At 40.9% G+C, this 22,277-nt stretch overlaps 1 protein-coding gene across 7 annotated transcripts in view; it reads left to right on the plus strand.

The window, feature by feature from the left end:
* The window catches only part of mef2cb (myocyte enhancer factor 2cb), a 94,869-nt gene that overhangs the window by 35,290 nt on the left and 37,302 nt on the right, over window positions 1-22,277 (plus strand). For all 7 annotated transcript variants that reach the window (XM_041787166.1, XM_041787170.1, XM_041787171.1 and 4 more), the window contains one exon: window positions 6,810-7,025. In XM_041787166.1, the coding sequence (XP_041643100.1) occupies window positions 6,972-7,025 (54 nt within the window). In that variant the 5' untranslated portion in view covers window positions 6,810-6,971. The remainder of the gene's footprint in view (window positions 1-6,809; window positions 7,026-22,277) is intronic.

Genomic DNA, 22,277 nt, shown 5'->3' on the forward strand with positions numbered 1-22,277 from the left:
GTGGCCTTTACTTCTGCTTTTCTCTTCTCTTTTTTGTCTTTTTATCTGATACAGTCTTTTCCAGCTTGGCACAACTGTCTGCGTGGCAGGTTTTGTCATTGCTACCCTTTAGGTTTATTTGTTATCATTCCACACAAATCTGCTGACAATCGTTGAGGAATGCCTCTCTAACCACAGTGGTTACTCTTCCTCTCTGTGTCCGTCTGCCTGGTTTTGCCTTTCGTTCACGTGCGCCCCCTCGCTTGTCTGCCGACGGCCCCGGCACAGTACAGCCCTTGGCCTCCTTTCAAAGATTGGGGGGATGACGCATTATGTCAAGTCATTTTGTCCTTGGGGAAGTCAGCAATGGGCTATGGATAGACGGCTCTCACCTGTCTGTGTTCTGCCTCTGACGGATGGCTACCTGTCTCCACAGCGGCTCTGACGGCTGAAGGCCTCTGTGTGCAGGTGCTGAGAGAGACTAGCAGCTGCCCAAACGAAGGGCAGGGCTCTGTACCCTTCTGTCTGCATTTCTACTGTCATTACTGTCTCATACCGTCAGGCCAGAGTTGGCAAAACGCTTCGGATCAGGAAAGAAGTTTATACAGATACAAAGGGTCTTATTACTTTTACATGTGGTTGCATTCAATCAAGGACTTTCACAGGAAAACTCTGATATAAACTTTTTGTTTTAACACAAAATCAGAAAGAAGAAATATCTTAATATGCATGCAAATGCAAGAAGTGGGAAATTTTCATAATTTTGAATTGCATTTTGAATGAAAAACAGATGTAATGTCTTATTTTATGCAGATTTTAGGAGTTTTAGACACTGAAATAATCTTTATACTTTTCTTTTTTGTTTTATAGTTTTTAACTGTTTTAAAGTTGATCCAATACAATTCAGTCAATAAAGAGAACCTATTTCAGCTGGTATAATAAGGGGCTTTAGTCAGTGTATGGCAAAAAGTGTTCTTTTTTAATTAAAAATTTTCTGTAATTTTTATGAGGTAAATGAACAAGTTTTCACAGTGAAATTTTTTATATTTGTAGTTTTTCTTGCATTTTTTTTTTCAGCAAATCTCACATTATGTTGAAAAAGATCCGCAAAAATGTTTATTTTTCCATTTTTAAAAAATAAATTGTTCCCTTTTTAACACAAATACTTAAACTTATTTCAAAATAAATGAAAAGTATAGCTTATAAGGGGGCATTGATTAGACTTTTCATATTTGTTTCTCAGTAATTGCATTTCTTCAGTTTACTGAGACTTGTGTTGTTGAATTGTTAGATTTTGATTCCAAATTTATGCCATGAAAACAGAGTGATTTAGGGAAGGAAACACCCTTAGCACCTTTGATTGTCTGCACACGCTGATGTCACATCCTTCCGCTGCACTGTCTGTCTGTGTTTCCTGTCTTTCTGTCCCCCCTAAGAGCCGGGGGCAGAGCTGTTGGATTGAAGGATAAGAGGGGAAACAGCGCTGACAGAGTCTCATTAGAACCAAAATCAATTAAGTTTAAAGTTTCAGTCTGAAGTTTTAAGTTGAGAAATCAGTTGAACTTGGGCTGGCGAATAAATTGAGCACTCATCTTTTAGCACCTGTGCTGCTACTTATAACAATATACTTTGTTCCATAATGTCAATCACACTTATGAGCGCTCCACGGAGTGTAGGAAACTGTGCCAAGCACAGGCTATTGGCTCACTTTCCTGCTCATCAATAGACAGGTGTCTCAGTTCAAAGGCACACAGAGATTGAAAATAGAATACATGTGAAACTGTCTCACTAATGATCCAACTAAATCATGAGCTAATGGAGAGAGACAGGTGAAGACATATTCTCTAACACACATAAAAACACACACAGACACAGTCTGCAGCCTCTCAAATTCAAGTTTAGCTCTGTGGGAGAGAAAAAAGAAGGAATGAACACATTATGAGATGATCCACCAATATCACTCTAATCCCCAGATGTACATGTTGCTAATCTCTTTAGCTGCTAACATGTTAAATTAGTCCTAATATCTGCAGAGATTCAGAGCCATAGAGGCCCACCTACGCGTGGGCTACCGCCCAGGTTTAGGTCACTCTTCTCCCCCAGCTCTGGAAAAGAGATACAGACATTAGAGTGGGGGAGACGGGGGTGTTGGTGGAGGCTGAGGGAAGTAGCAGTGATAGCCATTCGTCACCCTGCCTATCTCGCTCTGACAGATGGGGAGTGCGGCGTGCCACATAGAGGAGTCACTGCCTGTAATGACATTAGAGGCACAATGAGACCTGATACATGATTTTTTTTTTTTTTTTTTTTGCTGTTCCCATCCTGCCTGGCAGTGGCCATCAACTCGCTCCTTTAGCTTGATCCTTCCCCTCCTTTCATTCCTGCTGGTACATCTCCATCCATCCTGACAGCAGATAAGCGTGTGTTTCCAAATGCAGCACCCACAAACACATCCACATTTATACGCTCTACATCAAAAAACACAAAGAAGAAACCTCCGAAAATCTACAAATCAGGGAAAAAAACTTTAATGTTCTCGAGGAGAAAAAATCCTCCACATGACAGACATACTGAAGTAAAAACGGAGCTGTGCCTGTGTACTGACATTCAGATTGTATTTGGGAAACCATATTAAAGCATGTTTTTGGTCCTCCTCTTCAAGGAAATGGGAGTTTATTTAAAAAGAGAGAAGGTTTATTTAATGTACCATACACCTCCTAAAAGGTTTACTTACTGCACTGTAATATGTTATTTTAAATCCTCACAGCCACATTTCCTAGGAGGATAGGGGATACTGGCATGATATATGTTTTTTTTCGGGACACATGCTATTACCAAATGTGTTGCAGATGTACCATGAGCCGAGGTGGGGTTTCTTAGAAAAACATAACCAATCCTGTCATGATAAATCACCTTCCCCAATTTGCCATAACGTGTAGAATTAGGATTTGAGACTTCAGCATCAGCAGTTTTTTGCACAGCAGGAAAGTTCAATTTTGGCCTTGTCTGTTTTAATTCTCTGAATGGAGAAACAATGTGGTGGATGATTGCACACGACTTTCGTTCTAGGAACTTGAATTCTTGTGCATTTCCTGCATCTCTCCTCACTCACAAACCCATCAGCCGTCTGTCAAAGTGACGAATAAACCTCGAGCATGAGTCAAGGTAAAGTTCCTCTTTTGTGCTGCTCCCTTGATTCAAAGAAGTCGTGTTCAGTGTCCTCAATAACAAAGCCACATTAACAAGCACCCTACAGACCGTCTATTAGAATGTGAAAAAGCGCCATGCGCTGTATATTAGTTTTTAGTGACTAAACACTTGGGAGAGAGGCGACCTAGAATCAAGCCTTGTGGTGCACTGAGTGTATATGTTCTCATCGTCCTCTCAGCTCCACTTGTGAGACTCAGAGAGAAGGAGAGAGAATGCTCATTAGATCTATGTGCTGAATCGCTGCTCCCTCTCCATCTCCCATCCCCCCCCAACCGTCACCCCCCCCCCCCCCCCCCCGTCCGTCTGCTTAACAGATGGGAGGGTCGTGGGTACAGCTATTCCCCTCCCCCTGGAGAGGCCTGGTGCCTGTTCAAAAAGATCCCTCTTTATGCTTCACTCTATTTCCCTTTTCATTTCTCTGTTTCCCTCTCTCTGCTCTCCTTCTCTTTCATTGTCACCTTTTCATTTCCAAGCGCAGGGAGTCAAGATATAAAACAAGCAAAAGGGCTGACTTTGGTGCTTCTGTGTGCTTGGTGCCAGCTTGCCCTTTGGCCTTAGCAGCCTCTCGCTCCAGCCTCCTTCCAGTTTACCAAGCCGGTGCGAAAGCAAGCATAGCATTAGTCAGACTCCACAGAGAAGATAAAGAAACTCTTTTGTGTATTCTTCATCTTCCTCGGCTCATTCCCTCTTCCCCTGCGCCTTACTTCAGGATTAGCAAATTGGCTTAATGTGCCCAAGCTTGTTAGTTCTTTCTTCTGTGTCACCCTGTCTTTTTCTCTCCCTTTTCTTCTCCTTTGTCACCTTATTCGCCCTCTCAAGGTCAGGTGTCAGCATCAGGATCCTGCGAAAAATTCCTGCCTGTGCCTCTAGACCATGTTCGCAAACCGCTCTTGTTTCCCTTCATTTCTCGGTGTCACGAGGCAAATTGGATTGAGTGATTCAGTGGTAATCTTTTAAGTTAACCATTGGTCTTTCCAACAAGAGGGGAAGAAGAGGGAAGGGAAAGGAGCCCAGTGAGGAGGTGGGTGCTCGGTTCATATCCAGCAGCGGCCTGGCACTCATATGGGACGGGGGCGGGTGTGAGGAAATGTGGGGACAGAGGAGAAGGGGGACTTGCGTCGTTGCGTAGGAGGAAGTAGAGGTGGCAACCATGAGAAGGGATCAGGAGAAGGTGGTGGTGGTGGTGGTGGTGGTGGTGGTGGGGGGGGGGTGTTGGTTGAAGCAGGGAGGCACCGACACGGGGCTAAGCGGCAGCAGAACCTCACCTCGGGGAGCATTGGCTGGCGCTGGGAGCCAAAAGCAGGGATTAAATGTTCAGGACACGGGCTTAGTCTTAGCGCTAATGTTACGTAAGGCCTAAGGTGTTGCCCCAGCGGTTGTTGACATTGAGAGGTTCAGCTCTGCTCAGTGGACTGTGGGAGGAACGAGGAGGAGGAGGTGGAGGCCAGGAGGCAGGGATCACAGAGGTAACGCCTCCTTGTTTGGAGCGCTGCCCAGGCAGGGAAGTGTTGAGTACAAAGACTGGGAGGGGATGATGCTGTCAGCCTGTGATTGAGGCACGCCGGCTTGATTGATATCCTTGTCTGGCTGTCTTGTGCCAAAGCGCCTCGGTGTTGGCTTGTAATCCCAGTTTGTCTGACAACATCCTTCTTTGTTTTCTTCCAGAGGGCAGCGCTTTGTTTTTCTGTCTGTGGATGGGTGTGTTTGTGCAGAGCAATGCTAAAGTGTTTTGGATAGCCTCTTCAGAGCTGCCACAGAGTTATTTTAGATCTTGTTGTTATTATGATGGCGCAGTCCGGCTGTTGTCTTAACTGCCAAATGATGCGTTTGTGTTTGTAGCTCATTTCTTCCATAAGTGGGCGTACTCCAAACATCAACTCGGGGGAGATTTTTGTCATGCATTTTATCATTGTTCAGATTGTATTGTCTCATATTGTTTTAAATTTTTGCATGATGGAAGATTTTTGCAGACAAAATCACATAACTGATGGGATGTGGCATGGGATATATATATATATATGGCAGAAGACCCTAATTTGGATAATATTCTTACACCAAGATACAATGAAAATCACTGTACTACACTTTTATAAAGACTTACAGTAACGTACTACAGCTACAGGCCTTGCTCTGTCGCTAAGAGTATCCCTGGATGTTCCTATTAAGCTCTTTCATTATCAATGTCCTACTCTCACACAAAGAGGTCAAGTGCATAGCAATGTGCTGCACTTACCTCAGGGGTTTACTGCTTTCTTCTGCTTTCTCATGCATGTTACTCAATAAATACATGGATTCAGGTTAGGAGGATGATAAAAAAAAAAGGAAAAGAAGGGGGAAAGGAAGTGCATTACAATGTGCATGCATGTGTACGGTACGGTGCTAAGGAGAGAATATGAGAGAGTGGGGAAGAGAGCAAGGGTGTAGGAGAAAAGAGAGAGAGAGAGAGTGATAGAGAGAGAGACTGAGACTGACATGTCTTTTGGTGAAGCAGTGTCGTCTTCCACATCAACGTCTGATGCTTGTGCTGCCAGGTGCCGGAAATCTGGTTCAGAAAGGAGAGTAGAGAGAAGAAGGGGAAAGTGGAGAAAAAAAAAAGGCAGGGTAGATGGAGGAATTTTTTTTTTCATGTGACGCCGTTGACAGCTCCCCTGCATTGCACTGTGCTTAAATAATGGGATGCTCATTTGCATAACGAGGGACGTTATCACCTCTACTGTCAAAAGAAAACACAACAACAGTTCTTCTGCTCCTCCCTGAGATAGATTGGGTTGGCCTACTTTAGCACTCTGGAGAGATGCACTGGAGCTCTGGCTCAGCCAAACTCACACAACAACACACGCAGTTGCACGCACATATGGACACACAGTGGTTCACTCACGCAAACTTTTTTGGAGCGCAGGTTTCTTCTTTGCACATGCAGGCCAGGTCATCAGCTGCTGGCCTCCACCTCTGTGAGCAAAGACAAAAGTGCATCAAAAGCAACATCTGAATCTGGATGCAGTTCATGCTGAAATGGAGCTTGATTCATGTCTCTAGGAAATGTCCCTTTAACGTGCTTCAAAAGATCACTCTTGGCACCTTTTTTTCTTTTCTATTTTACCAGAACATGGAAACATTGAGCTCAGTTTTACATCTGTATTCCATCCTGCTACTAACGTCTGCCATTTTGGAGATGAGCTCTAGATAGACTAGAAAAAAGCCGGTACAGGTACTGTCAATACAGTGCAGTTCATGGGAAGAAACAAAATGTATTTCTCAGTCTGGAGGTAATGTTACAGTGTCGGTGATTAGAGCGTTTAAGTTAGCGGCACTTCCAAAACACTGTCAAACTCTCTGTGAACGAAGCGAGATCCTGACAGCGCTGTCTCCTCTCATAGTCTGTGCCTGGGAAAAAAAATGCAAAAACTGATTTGCATGATATCGACAGTGAAAAACACAGCGGTTCTCACAACATTGTTGACAGATTCTTTGTCTTTCTTCACCCTCCCTTGTGGCTGCCATGATGCCACTTTTATTATTTTTTTCCTCTCCGTATTTTGCCATATTTCATTTCATTTAATGCTCTTCCTCCTCTCCTCCTCCTCCTCCTCCCCCCGCCCTTTCTTCTCTCTTTCTTACAGGTACGAATGCTGGAATCTTTGAGTTGATTGGAACAAATAGAAAGCAGAAAAAAAGACAGATAAAGAAAGAGCAGGAGAGTGACGAGAAAGAAGAAGAAAGAAGAGAGTGAAGAAAGCACAGAGTTCTTTAGAAGGAGGAGTGAAAGAAAAAAGACGGGGACGATGGGGAGAAAAAAGATTCAGATCACGCGGATTATGGATGAACGCAACAGACAGGTAAGTCCCTGGGGGAGGGGAGGATGGATGAGTGTGAGGGTGGGAGGAGAAGGGGTGGAGGAGGGAGGAAGGAGAAACACCCTACACCCCACATAGCCCTGAACAATGAAGGCCTTCTGGGAGTCTGGGCAATAATGTGAACCGGACATCAGAGAAGTGTATATTGCTTTGGGTGGTGGAGTTCCTTGGGTTTATATGGTGGGTTTGTTTGTGTGGGTGCACCATATGAACTTCTCAGAAAATGGATTTGCATTTGTAATTCTTCAAAAAGAAAGTCTCTTGCATATCACTGCCCGCTCTGAGGGCTGCGGCCTACAAACACAACTGTAGCACCCTTCACACACCCAACCTCTCACACCATGCCACCCAGTTTAGCTCACCAGCAGTGGAATATTACCGAGTAGCACGGTGGGAGAAAACATAAACAAACAACCAAACAGAGATGGGATGGTCTAAAGTGACACACTGGATCGAGCCAACAGGGCGGAGATGAAGGGGAGACAAACACTGAATCAGTATTTTTCTTGAGCTAAATCAGTAACAGTAGGACGGCTGTAGCTTTCCTCTGCGTGGCCAAGGATCCATTTTTAAACTGTATGTGCATAGCAATTTGAAAAACAAACCTTGCAACAATGAACACACATTTAAAAGAACAGCTGGCATTACTTGAAAGAGACATAATAAATTGTGGATGTCGTGATTCAAGCAGACACCGCTGTCTGTGGCAGGAAATAGATAGAGACGCAGCTCCTTCACTGCCCCCGAGGCCCGCAATTGATCACTTCCTGTGGCACGACTGACCAGTGACACTTTGTCAGCCTCCTGGCAGCCCAATTGGATCCATACGCTGCTAACGTGGCCTCTGGATCACAGGTCAAACAGACACACATGCTTCGTCCGAAAGCGGTCTTACTTCATTTCTTTTGCTGTGTCTCTGCTGGCGACATCCACAGTGAGAGCCATGCACATTAATTTCTCACAGAGTAAAGTGACACAAAGAGGCTTGAGGAATCGATCGGTCAATACCGGAGGAGTAATTGAAGCAGATTGTGACCTCTGTCATGACTCATCTCAACGAGTGAGTGCAAGTAACAAGAGAGTGAAAATTTGAGTATATGGAAGGAACATCCAGTAATTATGACTGACTGTCAGTGTAAGATGCATGATTTTCACCAGCTGCCATTTTTTTTTTGTATCATGCTCAAGAGGATGCTGTTATGACACACAACTGAAAATTCAGAATATTTCACAGCCTTTATGCATGTTCAGAAACAGATACCCAAACACTGGCTTCCAGCAACTAAACATCTGATATAGAGGGGCCCTTCGTCCCAATGTCAGACTTTGTGTCCTGTGTCCCAATCAAGAAAACGCCATTATGTCCTGTTTTTGAACAACCCCTGTCCCGATTTCAGCCAGTGGAAATAGGGAAATGCCAAAACATTGCAACATACACCATGCCTGCAACACTTTATTCGTATTTGTCTGTAAAGATGTCAACTATTCTCGTTGCCAAGACAGCTGCTATTTGACCTGTAGAAAAACATAACTAACTCCTGATTTGTTGATCTATGTGTCAATTAATCTCCGGGTACCGACTGGACTTGCTGCAAAACATGACATGAGCTCAAGGAGAGGAAAAAGGTTCTTCAGGTAATTAATACGTTGCATTTTGTTCACACTTCAAGTGTATATTTTCAGTAGCCTTTATTCCAACATACACCGCCATATTAACTAGCACAAAAAAGACGGGTACAAGCTACAAATAGCAATGATACACCCAACTTAAGGGAGGCAAACACTGGTGACATCAAACTTTAAACGGACTGCTCAGGAGGGTGTCTTTGCAGAGAACCTCAACTTGTGTAGCTATACAGTAGGGACAGATTATACCTCCTTTAAACTGATTTCTTAAAGTGAAGACAATGCATTTTTATGTTTTAGTTTAAGTTATAATGACCAGTGTAATTTTAGGCCCACCTTGTTTTTGTAATTCAACTACAATAATGATAATATATATTATTATCATCCTCATTACTTATGCTAAGTATAATTACAGTAACAGTAATGATAAAACATTTTAAAATTCTGATAGGCCTGAAGAATGTATCACAGTGCAGGTTACCAAACTGTCCTGCACAACCCTTTTGTAGAGTTTACTGGTGTCAATTTATTACATTTTACTGAGTTTGGTTGATCTTTGAATATGCTATTTCATCTGCTGAGGGACTTTCTATGGTGCCAAAAAGTGCACTGACAAAAAAAAAAAAAATTCCATACCCTGAGCTCATATATGTGGATTTGAGACAAAATTTAAGTGCCCCTGTTTGGAGGATTGAAAATATGGTCACCCTAACCTAATAATACCATCAGCTAGGAAGTGACTTACAGGTGATACTAACATTTTTACAAGCTAGTGTAGTAAAAAAAAGTAGTGTTAGCAAGAAATTTGCAGTAACTTATGATAAAGCAGGTGATCTAAAGTTGTTGCCTAATTGTAACGCAAGTAGAGTTAGCTTTCAGCCACTGAAATAAGATTTCCTGGACAAAAAAATGAGAATGCATAAGAGACATGGAAGAAAAATTTTCAAACAAACAGGGAAGGTGTTTCACAGAATCTATATACAGGCCTGTAATGTATTTGTTGTTGGAAAAGAAACAGGCAGACAGAGACAGAGCAAGGAGGAGGTCACAGAGTTTTACATGAGGACTACAGCTATCATGTTGCAGCAGCACCCACACTTCCTCCTTACTGTTATCTCAGCCCTTCTCTCTCATCCCACCTTAGCCTAGGCCCGCCAGTCGCACCAGGCACTCAGGCTCCTGCGGATAAGGAGGGAAAGAGGGATACAGGAAGGACACCTGAGGGGAATCGATGCCTGAGATATCCGGGCTTTACTTACAGGGAGAGGTGGAGGAGGAGGAGGGAGGGAGGCGAGAAGAGCCGAGGAGAGGGAGGAGAGAAAGGGTTCAGGGAAGGAAAAATCAATATATTGCTGGATTTTTCTGTTTTGATCTCTTAAATGATAGATTGTTTTGGTCGTTGTTTGTTTAAGTCCAGCAGTGTTTCCTACTGAAATGATGTCATCTAGTCATGTGAAAAAACAGCACATGCATGAGCAGTGTGGCACTAAGTGTCATTCAACCTAGAACCTAAATAAATGACATCACCACATTTTGCAGAGGCGGACATCACAAGACAGACACAGAAACTAAAAATTTTCTTCTTGAAAGAAAAAAAAAACACAGAGAAAAAGGAAGCTTTTCATTTGTATGTTTTCACTTCCTTTATGAGGAAATGTCCCAAGAATGAGCCAAAGAAACACCAGAGGAATCTGTTTTGAGTTGATTTCAACCTCAAATTCTTTAAATACTTTTACTTTTTCATGTGTACGGGGTTTGGGCATCTTTTGAAATCTCTTTTATAGTTGCTGTGTTCAACAGAAGTGAAACATTTGAGCAAAATTTAAAGTATACATCAAAATGTTAGTGTAATGTGAATAAAGAGCTAATAAAAGTGTAAGGCACAGTAGCTCTTTCAGTCTAAAATAAATAAATAAACCTAATATAACATTTCCCCTGGTGCTAACAGGTCTACACAAACTCTATATAGCAGCCCTCTTTGGAGTGGCACCATTCTGTGTAGCTGTCATCACTACCTTGCCACCTACAGGGCTACATTGCCCACCGTGCAGCAGCAGCATCGCAGTGGGCACAGGGCCTGGCTCTCTCTGGGCGGCCACTTTGGGCTGCCACCCCCAGGCCCAGAAACACTTCCCGAGAGCAGGGGCAGAAGGGCCAGGCCTCCCTGGCGTTGACTGGCTGCCCGGAGCTCTGGACAGTGGGCAGCAGTGTGTGAGCCCTGGCTCCAAGCCCCCCAACCACTCAGACCCTCTCCCAGCCTCGGGCACATGAAAGGGCCCCCTGTGCCATAAGCTCATGGGCTGCACACACAGAGCACACTCTCTTGCCCTAGCCAGCACACACACTTAGAGATGCACGCACAGGTGTGTGTGCATACACTGGCAAAGTTTTGAAACATAGCAGATTATAGACAGAAATGCACATAGATGGTGTATGTGGTGTTTTGTATGCGATGCATATACAAATGCACACTTGTAAGCACGTGTACTCATTTAAAACACATCTATCTCTCCAGAGTCGGTCCTGGGGATCGACTAATTTTCTCCAATTGGCTCTAATTAGTGTAACCTCTCCAGCCAGTACACTCGCTGAGCTTAATTTAGGATGACTTGTTTGTGCAAATCAGTGTGGATGTGACTGTGTGAGAGAGAAATGTGATTTCCAAGGGGGAAGGGACCCAAGGCCAAAGGTTAAACATGGATCAGGTCATCAGTGACAGGAAGCTCAAAACTCCCACAAACAAACGTCACACAAGCACAGACTTTGCTTGAAGATGAAAAAAATCCACGTTTTTATATCTTCCTCCATATGCCGTCTCTTCTCCCTCACAATGCAAAGTGCGGGGCCGCCACTGAAATAAAGGGGTCTTTTTGTTTCAGCGACAAAGCATTCTTCTCTCCAATCAACAGCACTGGGGTGAGAAAATGTGCGAGTGAAATTAACAGCAGGAAAATAATGAGGCCCACAGGGTCGCTACTCACCCTTGCACCCCTCCTCTAATTCCCTGTTTCCCACCTTCTACCATCCCCTTCTCTTTCACCACAGCAAGTGGCACTCCTCTTCTCTCTGTCATATGTTCAGCTGTGAGACCTCACCTGGAAAAGGGCTCACTTAGCTCTCACCTTCTTTCTGCTGTGTTTTAATTCTCTTTTGTATTCTTTTTTCTCATTCTTTGTTTCCTTTCTCATTTGCATGTTCTCCACATGGTGAGTTTGGCTCTCACCCCATTTTCTTTAATTTTAGACCAACAGAAAGTATCTTTAGGGTCCCTTTCTTTTGTCCTTAATCTCCTGTGGAGTTTGGGCTTTTTTTTTTTTTTTTTTTTTTTTTTTTTTTGCATTTAAAGGTCCTGTGAGGATTTTTTTTTTTTCTGGTGCTGAAATGGACTGAAACTAATACTGATACCTTTTTATTACGTATAAAAGCAAACAAGATCATTAGCATATTCTACACTATATCTATAAATAAATACATTATTAATATCTGAAACTGTTGTGGGGGGTAAGTGTCAGACGGTGTGGTTAACTGCATGCCTCATAACCACAAAAACCCTACTTTCTTTTGGGCTGTTAAAATTTTCAATCATTTAAGGGTTTTTACACTTAATCTGATTAATCCCCCCTTTTTAACATTTTGTTAAAAAGGGTGGATTTTTGTTTCATTTTTGGTTTTGCACCAAAGTCTGACATGAATCACCCATGGAAAAGAGATTTTGTTATAGAATGAAAAGGAAATAAAGGAACAGTAAAAAGGTATATGTATGATAACACAAGGTGCAGATGACTTTTGTCCTGTCTACTTAGCTGTCTGACTTCTTAAGGTGAAATGAGACTATAAGGAGCAGTGGTGGACTTATTTCACAACACTGTGGCTGCAGTGGGACATTGCAGTGGCTGACCAAAGTATACAGAAAGGGACAATAAAGCATGCAATTTTTTAAAAAATTAACACACTGTTAAGGGGCCTTAATTTATGGCAACACCACGACCCTCATACCGCCATAGCATGAGACTCAAAGTATTTACCTCTACATGGTTTATTTCATAAACAGAGAAATTCAATGATAATGCTTGGTTTTCAGACAAATGTATGTTGCAAGGAAGTTTTTGTGGAGTACAGTTAACATCACAATTTATATGTTTTGCTGAAAAGTGGACTATATTTTCCTTACGAACATTCATCTCTCTAAACATACTTTGAGACTCTGCAAACTCTGTCCCAGCAATGTAAATGTTCCAAAAGGCACTGATAAATTCTTATAACCAGGAAGGGAGTAGCAGAATAGAAAGTTGAAGCGAGTGCCAGTAGTCAATCCAACACCAGTTAAACCATGACACTGGTTCTGTATAGGTGCATAGGAAGATAAATGATAAAAAGAGGACATATAAGGTCAATCCTGGGATTTTAGTAAACAAAAATCCCATAAATTACTTAATCATCACTGAAAACATGATTACAAGTTTTTAAAATTTTGTTTGTGCTTTTCATTTACAGTAAATGTCCTCTTGCGGCCCATCTGCAGTACCTCTGGGGCCCACTAGGGGGTCATGACCCACACTTTGGGAAGAACTGCATTAATGCATACTGCCCTTATTTTTATTTTTACATTTTGATGAATGAAACATTTGATAGTTATAAGACAGAAAGATTAGGTTTATGTAAACAAATAAAAATGACACACCAAATCAACAAAATAAAAAGAGGTATGACTTTGTCCACAGGGGGTGTCAAAATAGAAACAAACCAGAATTTCCTCAAGCAGCTTTAAAATTTTTGTAAAAAATGTTGATTGTGCATATTGACTGCAGACTGGGTCTTTGAACAATCGACTTACAACCTACAGCTTCTCCATATTCAATATTTTTTTTACTTAGCACTGAAAGTAAGGAAATTAGTGTTTGGTAGATTATTTCTTTGTAGTAACAATGCTTCTTGGCAATAAATATTAAACATTTGGAAAGCCTGTTTATTTCCCATTTGAATGGTGCCACATTTTTAAAGAACATGTGTTTGTGTGAGAAGCAGCAGAGCCGAGTATGTGGGTTGCACCCATGAAAAAAATGGCTAAATCTCTGCCAGTACAGCTTATTCTGTCATGACTCTTGTTTGGTGTTGTTTGGTGGATTGAATGATTGAAGTCTGAAAAAACAGAAGACATATTGACAGTTTAACATTTTGTTTAACCATATTGGCTGACTTGTGACAAATGATGTCTGAGGAAGCATGAGGAGGAGATGCCAGGCTGTTGTAGCTGTTAAAGGTTCTTCCACACGCTGCTGAGCCTCATTTTTGTCAAATGAATCGATTGTTAATTGCAAATATGTATTGTTTCTTCAGACTCAAATCATCCAATCTACCAAACAAGCGTCAATGGTAGAATAAGCTGTTTGGCTTTGGCAGAGAAGATTTGGCAAATTTTTCATGGCTGCAACCCACTTACTCAGCTCTGCTGCTCATCCCACAAATATATGTTCCTTACAAATGTGGCACCATTTAAAAGAGAAATAAGCATGCTTTTCAAAGGTGTGAGATTTATTGCCAAGAAATATTGTTAAAACAAAGAAATAATTTACCAAACACTAATTTCCTTTGTTTTTGTGCTAAGTTTATTATAAGCAAAACCATCATTTTATCTTTCCTTTGCCCCAATTTCCCGTATAGACTGATTCAGTATTTCTGAATCTGATTGCAGACAGAAGACTTGAACTAGACAAAAATGGACATAACAGAGATTTCCTGCAGTAGAAATTATTCTTCAAAAATGTAAGAAAAAGTTTAAACAAGTGTCTCTTGTTTGGTAAAAAGTGAAAACAATGGGCCTTCAGATAAACTGTGTGCTTTAGTGCCACACCAAACATGTACCCACTTAAAAAAAGACGACAACTAAGTTATTTTTGTCCCTCCGGCCACTAAGTTGGGTCTTGCAATGTAACATCCACTTTTTGTGTCAGTGGATATATCCTTTTCCAGTTGCGGTTTTTCAGCATAAACAAGAGCATTCAGAGAAGGAGCCATTACAGTCCTGTCCTGAAATGTAATTACAAGCTCCGTAAAGATGAACAATAAAAACTAGCATGTATTTTAAGATTCTTACCACTAAAATGATCATAATTAAGACACCAGTTAGCAGACTGTACAGGTTAGACTTTGACTCTTTTGACTGAGAGACAGAATGAAGAAATGTTTGGAGTCTGTGGCCTCCTGTTTCCTACTGTATAATGACGGCGCTCTGAAAAAGGATGATAAGTGGGGTTTTTGAGGAGAAAGAGGAGCATAGCATATATTAGAGGTGGGACAAAGCCTCTTTTGTGGTAATGTCCCTCTTAGCAGCTTCTTTGGCTGTGAGGCAGAGTTCAGGACCAGGTCCCTGGCTCCTCTTAGTCCTTTTGCGTAAGCCCGTGTCTTCCTGCTCGGTCCTCCGACAATGGGAGAAGTGTTTGTCTCAAGACCCATCGTCCTGCTTAAAAGCTGACTGACATCTCTGTATGTGCGTCCCTGCTTGTGTGTGTCCCTTCATGGCCATGTTTGGTTTGCTAACCAGCAGTTTTTTGGTGCCTGTCTCTCCTCCTCCTCCTCCCCCAGGGAAGCAGGCAGGAGGTGGGAAGCAGAAGCGAAGCCATTGTGAAGGGGAAGCCACTGGCCTCTTCCTGTTATGAGAGGAAATGCATACAAATGTGCTTCCTGTACGTCCGCCCCCCTCTCTGCTCCCTCATCCCTCCCCTCCTCCTCTCTCCCCTCTCACCCATGTGGCAGAGAAGCAGCCACTGTTCCTCCTCTCTTTTGCTCCCTCTGTTTGGCCTTTTGGCTAGATGAAATGTAACCAATTATTTAGTTTGATAAAGAAAGGGAACTGTGAAGAAAAGCAAGATTCTCAAATGGGATGTGGCGTATGTGAATGTGTCTGAATGTCTCTTGGGATTAGTGTGTGGAGGAGGACAAGGGTGAAGAAATAAGGCTGGTGTGTCAATATGAAACTAAAGTGGGTTTGGGTTGTTACCCTGATGAGAAAGTGCTTGTAGAAGGCCAGTGTAATTGAGAGTAGTACCAAGAAATACGTTTGCCAAAATTTACCGTTTCTCATTTTTATGATCAAAAGTTTTGAAAATTACCAGAACTAAAAAAAACAAACAAGAACACCTATTTCTAATGACAGATACCTGCACTCTGTCTTGAATGAAGAAAAACATCAAGAAAGTTTTTCTGCCGAAACGTTGCCAATGAAGGATTTCTCTCTGAAACCATGGTATTGAAACATGTCTCAAAATTGATAAGGATCAATTCATATTGATTTAGTTTAGTAGTTCATGAGTTCATGCAACCAATATAAATGTATGGTAAAAATTACCCTTATCAAAGTTTCAGTATTTTAAATGTTACACTAGCAAAAGTGACAGAATGTAAATGTCAGAAAAACTAGGCTACTTCGTTACCAATTACCATAGTAATAGTATATTACCATAGTAATTACCATAGTAAAGCTAGAAATAAATAACATTTGTCACTTTTTCCATTTTTGGTAAAGGAAGAAGAAGAAAATGAGGCAGAAGAAGAGGCCATAGAGAGAGGTTATTGCTAGAGTAAGCTCAGCAGAATTAAGTTTTAGTCTGAGAGAAAAAAAACCCACACAACAGCCACAAAAGAGCGAGTGTGCTTGATGATAACTTGCATGTAACAGCAATAGTTACTAGTTCTATGGACACTAGAAATGGCATAGAGCAACAGAAGTAGCGGCAGGAAAACAGGAAGTTGGAGAGTGAATAAGACAGAGGGGAAAACACAGCTCACAGCAGAGCTACAGTAGCTTAAGTATGAACTATCTGCAAATTAAAACAGATACAAATTGGCTGCCAAATGCCAAAAATTGGCCCCAACCACTGGTCAGGCCAATAATCCCTTGATATTAATGTGTATTGCATTGAAGGTTCAAAGTTTGAAGAATGAGTTGAAAAAAATGATTTTACATTTTAAAGAAAAACTGTTCTACCTCATCTTGTAGCTTTGACTTTTTACAATATATAAGTAAGCAATCTCTTGGCAGGCTATGCTTTTACTGTGAAATGTAGTTGTTATTAGTGAACAAAGGTAAAAAAAACAAAACAAAACAAAACAAAAAAAAACGACTACAGTACTCAAGTAAAAAAACAGTTACTCTGGTTAAAACTTACTGAAGTAAAAACACTGGTCTATAAATCTACTCAAGTAAAAGCTAGCGAGGAGTTGCATAGTAAAATATGGTCTTTCCTTGTTGGCAAGAAAAAATAGAGAATAGACCTCCAACCAGATTGTTCAGATGAAGTCACACCTCTATAATAAAGTAAATCCAATACGTGTTCATTAAACTCATGTATAGTTAAATTTAACATGTTAAAGATGTCCATGTTGGTCCTCATATATAATTTAACTAAACCGTGGGTCGGGAAACCTTTTTTTTACATTAGATGAATATTTTCTGAAATGCAATAGTGAGATAGTTTAGTATGTTTTATCCAAAAAAATAGCTCTTTCATTCATTTCTAGCTTTATTTTTACAAACAGGCCTATTTTATCAACGTAAAAATGCGTCATATCGTGCCTCTATGGTGCAGCACATACTGGCAATTTCCTGTCTTGGGAACAAAGGTCTGGACGTGGTCTTGTCACAAACGACAACTGAAGCAGGAGTTTTGCTCATCATGCAAGTTAAGTTTTAATTTATGAAATCTTGTTTAGCACAGCAAGAAGGAAGGTCGGTATGTGAAAACCACGATCATTGATAAGTTTCATACTGAGCTGGTGCATCGGTCGGACCTTTAGAGGACTAAAGTAGTGTTAGCGGAGAATGTGACTGTTGATAATGTTAATAACAGCGTGACAACCTAAGACAAGTTCACACTTAATAGCATCAGTCAGGTAAAGAAAGAGAGAAAGGAGGCCAAGGGATCAATAGAGGGCTGTATGAGCCAAATAAACAGGTAAGCTCATTTCGTTCATTTTATTGTTATTTTTTACTCTGCTGCTGTGAAGTCTATATCATCATTTAGAAAATTGATACATTTGATGATTGTATAAATATCTTTGCTGTACAATGAATGCAAGGTTGTGCACGCATTTGTGTCGTAAAACATCAGATTGTTGATGTTTAATTGTTGATGTAGCTAAAAAAGGTCGTGTGCGTTAATGTGGAGCTGTCCACTGTGCTGACATGTCACTCACAGAAAGGGAGAAAGGCTGTAAACAGCGGATTCTACGCTCTCATGGATATTTGGAGTGATTATCGTGATTGCTCCAGTTTGTTCCACTGAATGTATTGTTTAATGCAGTCTGTGACCCAGTGATCAAGGATGCTATTGTTTATTCGTCATGCCAAAACCGTCTTTCCTACTGTACACCTGTATGTGACGTAGACAGACAGCAGCATAAAGAGAGGAGATGGAGTAGAGAAGGTTTCATCTATAGGAGAACAGTAGGCTACTACAATATCCTGCATTAACTCTGTCTGACAGCAGGTGTAAGGAGTGTGTTTTGATGAATAAAGAAGTAATGATAATGATTATATCAGTATCATTAGGGATAAAAATAAATATTCACTGGCTGATAATAGCACTTATAGATAAAAATGAAAATATGTACACGGTTGTTTCTATTGTAGTTCTGAATCCTTTACTCCATCAAAATGAAAATTATGATTACAATGCAAAGTAAGAATAAAACAACTACTACGTGGAAAGTTATCAGTGTGATAAAACATACAGTCATGGACGAAAGTATTGGCACCCCTGGAATTTTTTCCAGAAAATACACAATTTCTCCCAGAAATTGTTGCAATTATAAATGTTTTTTGTATACATGTGTTTATTGTCTTTATGCGCATTGGAACATCACAAAAAATCTGAAGAAAAAAGACAAAATTGACATAATTTTACACAAAACTCAAAAAATGGGCCAGACAAAATTGTTGGCACCCTCAACTTAATGTTTGGTTGCACACCCTTCGAAAAAAATAACTGAAACCAATCACTTCCTATAACCATCAACAACCTTCTTACACCTCTCAACTGGAATTTTGGACCACTCTTCTTCTGCAAACTGCTCCAGGTCTCTCAGATTTGAAGGGTGCCTTCTTGCAATAGCAGTTTTGAGATCTCTTCATAGGTGTTCAATGGGATTTAGATCTGGACTCATTGCTGGCCACTTCAGCACTGTCCAGCGCTTTGTCTCCAACCATTTCTTGGTGTTTTTTGAGGTTTATTTTGGGTCATTGTCCTGCTGGAACACCCATGACCTCTGACGCAGACCCAGCTTTCTGACACTAGGCCCTACATTGCAGACCAAAATCTTTTGATAGTCTCCAGATTTCATGATTCCTTGCACATAGTCAAGGCACCCAGTGCCAGAGGCAGCAAAACAACCCCAAATCATCTTTGAAGCTCCACCATGTTTGACTGTAGGTACTGTGTTCTTTTCTTTGTCGGCCTCATTCCATTTTATGTAAACAGTAGAATGACGTGCTTTTCCAAAAAGCTCTACCTTAGTCTCATCTGTCAACAAAATGTTCTCCCAGAGGGATTGAGGCTTACTTGGGTACATTTTTGCAAACTCCAGTCTGGCTTTTTTATGTCTCTTTGTCAGCAGTGGGGTTCTCCTCGGTCACCTGCCATAACGCTTCATCTCATTTAGATGACGACGTATGGTCTGAGCTGAAACTTTTCCACCCTGAGTCTGCAGGACAGCCTGAACTTGAGTGGAAGTTGACTGAGGATGTTGAGGATGTCCAACTATCCTGCGTTGCATTCTTTTGTCAATTTTTCTCTTCCATCCACATCCAGGGAGATTAGCCACAGTTCAATGGGTCATAAACTTCTTGATTATATTATGCACAGTGGACAAAGGACTTTCAGGATCTCTGGATCCTGGTCTTGAAACCTTGAGATTGTTCGTATTTTTCTACAATTTTGCTTCTTAAGTCCTCAGACAATTCCCGGCCCTTCTTTCTCTTCTCCATGCTTGGTGTGACACACACAGGCACACAACACAAAGGTTGAGTCAACTTTTATACATTCTAACTGGCTTCAGGTGTGATTTTTATATTGCCAGCACCTGTTACTGCCACAGGTGAGTTTAAATGAACATCATATGCTTGAAATAAAATGGTTTACCCACAGTTTTAAAAGGGTGCCAGTAATTTTGTCTGGCCCATTTTTTGAGTTTTGTGACAAAATTATGTCAATTTTGTCTTTTTTCTTCAGATTTTTTGGTGTTGTTCCAATGCACATAAATGAAATAAACATGTGTATACCAAAAACATTTGTAATTGCAACAATTTCTGGGAGAAACAGTGTATTTTCTGGAAAAATTCCAGGGGTGCCAGTAATTTCATCCATGACTGTCTCAGTGGATGGCTACATACCTTTGCTCAATCAGTTATGTCGATAGACAAAGACTTAGGCTAATTAACTGCATCACCCTCATTGGAAGGTTTAAATGTGTTATGCGGCTCTTCAAAGATGTTCTAGAAGGGGGGTTTGGCAAAAATGGCTCTTTCAACCAAAAAGGTTCCTGACACCTGCACTAAACATTTGAAAGTCTTAAATATTGTACAGAATGACAGAGCTGTAACAGCTCCTGAAAATTTGTGGCAAGGTGGGTCACCTCTGGCAAGAACAAAGCAGAGAGTCAACTTCATAGCCAGACAATTCATACTGATGAAGAATATGCACTATGTGTCCTTCAGGCACCATAGTAAGAGCTGGTACCTTTAACTCAGTGGATAACTTCATTCATGGTACAAATGTGTCTCACACCAAAGACAGTAACAATCCACCAGAAACATGAGCAGAGAAATCCCAGCAAGGATCACTATGTTAAAAAAACAATTTCCAAACTCAAATAAGCAAACATAAAACACATCTAAACACCCTGTTTAGACCAATTGACTCTTTATAGAGTTTAACTAAAACTGGTGGATCACCACTGTCAAATAACTCCAACACTCAAGACCATTAAAATCAGTTAAAATCAACTTCACAATATTGCATGTTAACACATGCTCATTGGATCCATAGTGTTAGCTCCAGCCCCTTGGTTAACATTCACCTCATGGGCCTGACTCCAATCAGCTTTGAGCAGGCTGAAAAGAAAAATAGTTGCAGGTCTTATTGTTGGCTATAAACACTGACATAACTGTCCCAGTCAAATAAACCCACCCAGAAATGTTGATATTAAAAGACTAGACTCAGACTATTTTAAAAGTGGGGATTTACATTCGAAACAGCCAGTAATAGATAAAAACTCCAGAAAGCTTAAATGTTTTCCCCCAATATGGATGGCATTGCCATCATCAGCAATAAAAAGCACTGAGGATGACCGCTGAAAAGATACACAAAGGTTTTGAGTTAATCTGACAAAGATTTTAATTGTCTTTCATATATAATATGTATTGGATTGAGGATTTTAACCTTAGATGCATTTTTAAGAGCAAACATTGGCCAATTCTCAAAGAATTCAGTTATATTTTTTATGTTTTGGTGCTCACCCTCAACACGACTGACGAAAACGGTCTACAAAATTTCTGTGTGTGTGTTCAAGTGTTTCATGTGTGTGGATGTGCATATGAAGATAGGCTTCACACTCTTGTTATCCATTTACTGTGAAAAGACACAGTTGGCTTCACACTCACACTCTTACACTGGTCCCTTTATTTACCAGTCCACATGGTCGCAAATGTGCTGTAATGTCACGCTCTTTGTTATTAACATAGTGGTGTGTCTAACAGCACCCACTGACCGAGGAAACAAAGATTACACCCACACTGACATACGGGTGGTTTACAGTGGGTTTTTTCAGATTAACAACAAAGACAGAGGGCTGATTAATTCAGAGGAAAAGCTGTTCAGCTTAATACAAAGGCTAAACATGATCATCATACTCATAAAGTGAGGAAAATTGAATGCATAAATTAGATATAATATTAAGTAAGTAATAATTGCTTCCTTTATTTACAAATCTTGCTTTAGACTTGCACAATCAAGGCCGGTGTTGACATCATCAACTTGTAGAGTCACATAACAGCATCACATGAGGCCATGAAGTAACATCAGCTCCTTCAAGTGTGGAACTTTAACACTGAACATAAAAACCGCATATCTGAGATTCAAATTAGCACATCCCACGTGATGTTTGCACCAGTATTTGCAATCCAGACAGCCAAATGTCTTTTAAAATGTTTGTTCAAGCAAGCATGCTCTGTGTGTATGCCTGTGTATTTATGGATGCATGAGCATGGCGTTAGTAATATATGTGATTTGGAGGTAGCAGGTTGTACGTGTCAGATTGAGATGTGGGGGTGCGCTGGTGTGATATTTATGTAGGTGTTATTGTTTGGTCAGTTAAAGGCTTTTCGTAATCGCACACTTATCCTCTTCCTGTGGTGTTGTTAAAGTCAGTCTACGTGTGAATTATAATATGTGAAAAATGCATGCTAGGTTCCTCATTTAAAGTGTGAGGCTCAGGAAAACTTTGATTCGGTTGAGTTTATGTGTTGAAATATGATGCTGCTAATGTCAGGGTTTAAAGTTATGCCTTTTTGTTTAGATTTTTTTTAGCTGGCATGTTAGCTTGGGATGCTAAGAT

The sequence above is a fragment of the Cheilinus undulatus genome, linkage group 5 (genome assembly GCF_018320785.1).
Source record: "Cheilinus undulatus linkage group 5, ASM1832078v1, whole genome shotgun sequence".
In the NCBI taxonomy this organism is placed as follows: domain Eukaryota; kingdom Metazoa; phylum Chordata; class Actinopteri; order Labriformes; family Labridae; genus Cheilinus; species Cheilinus undulatus.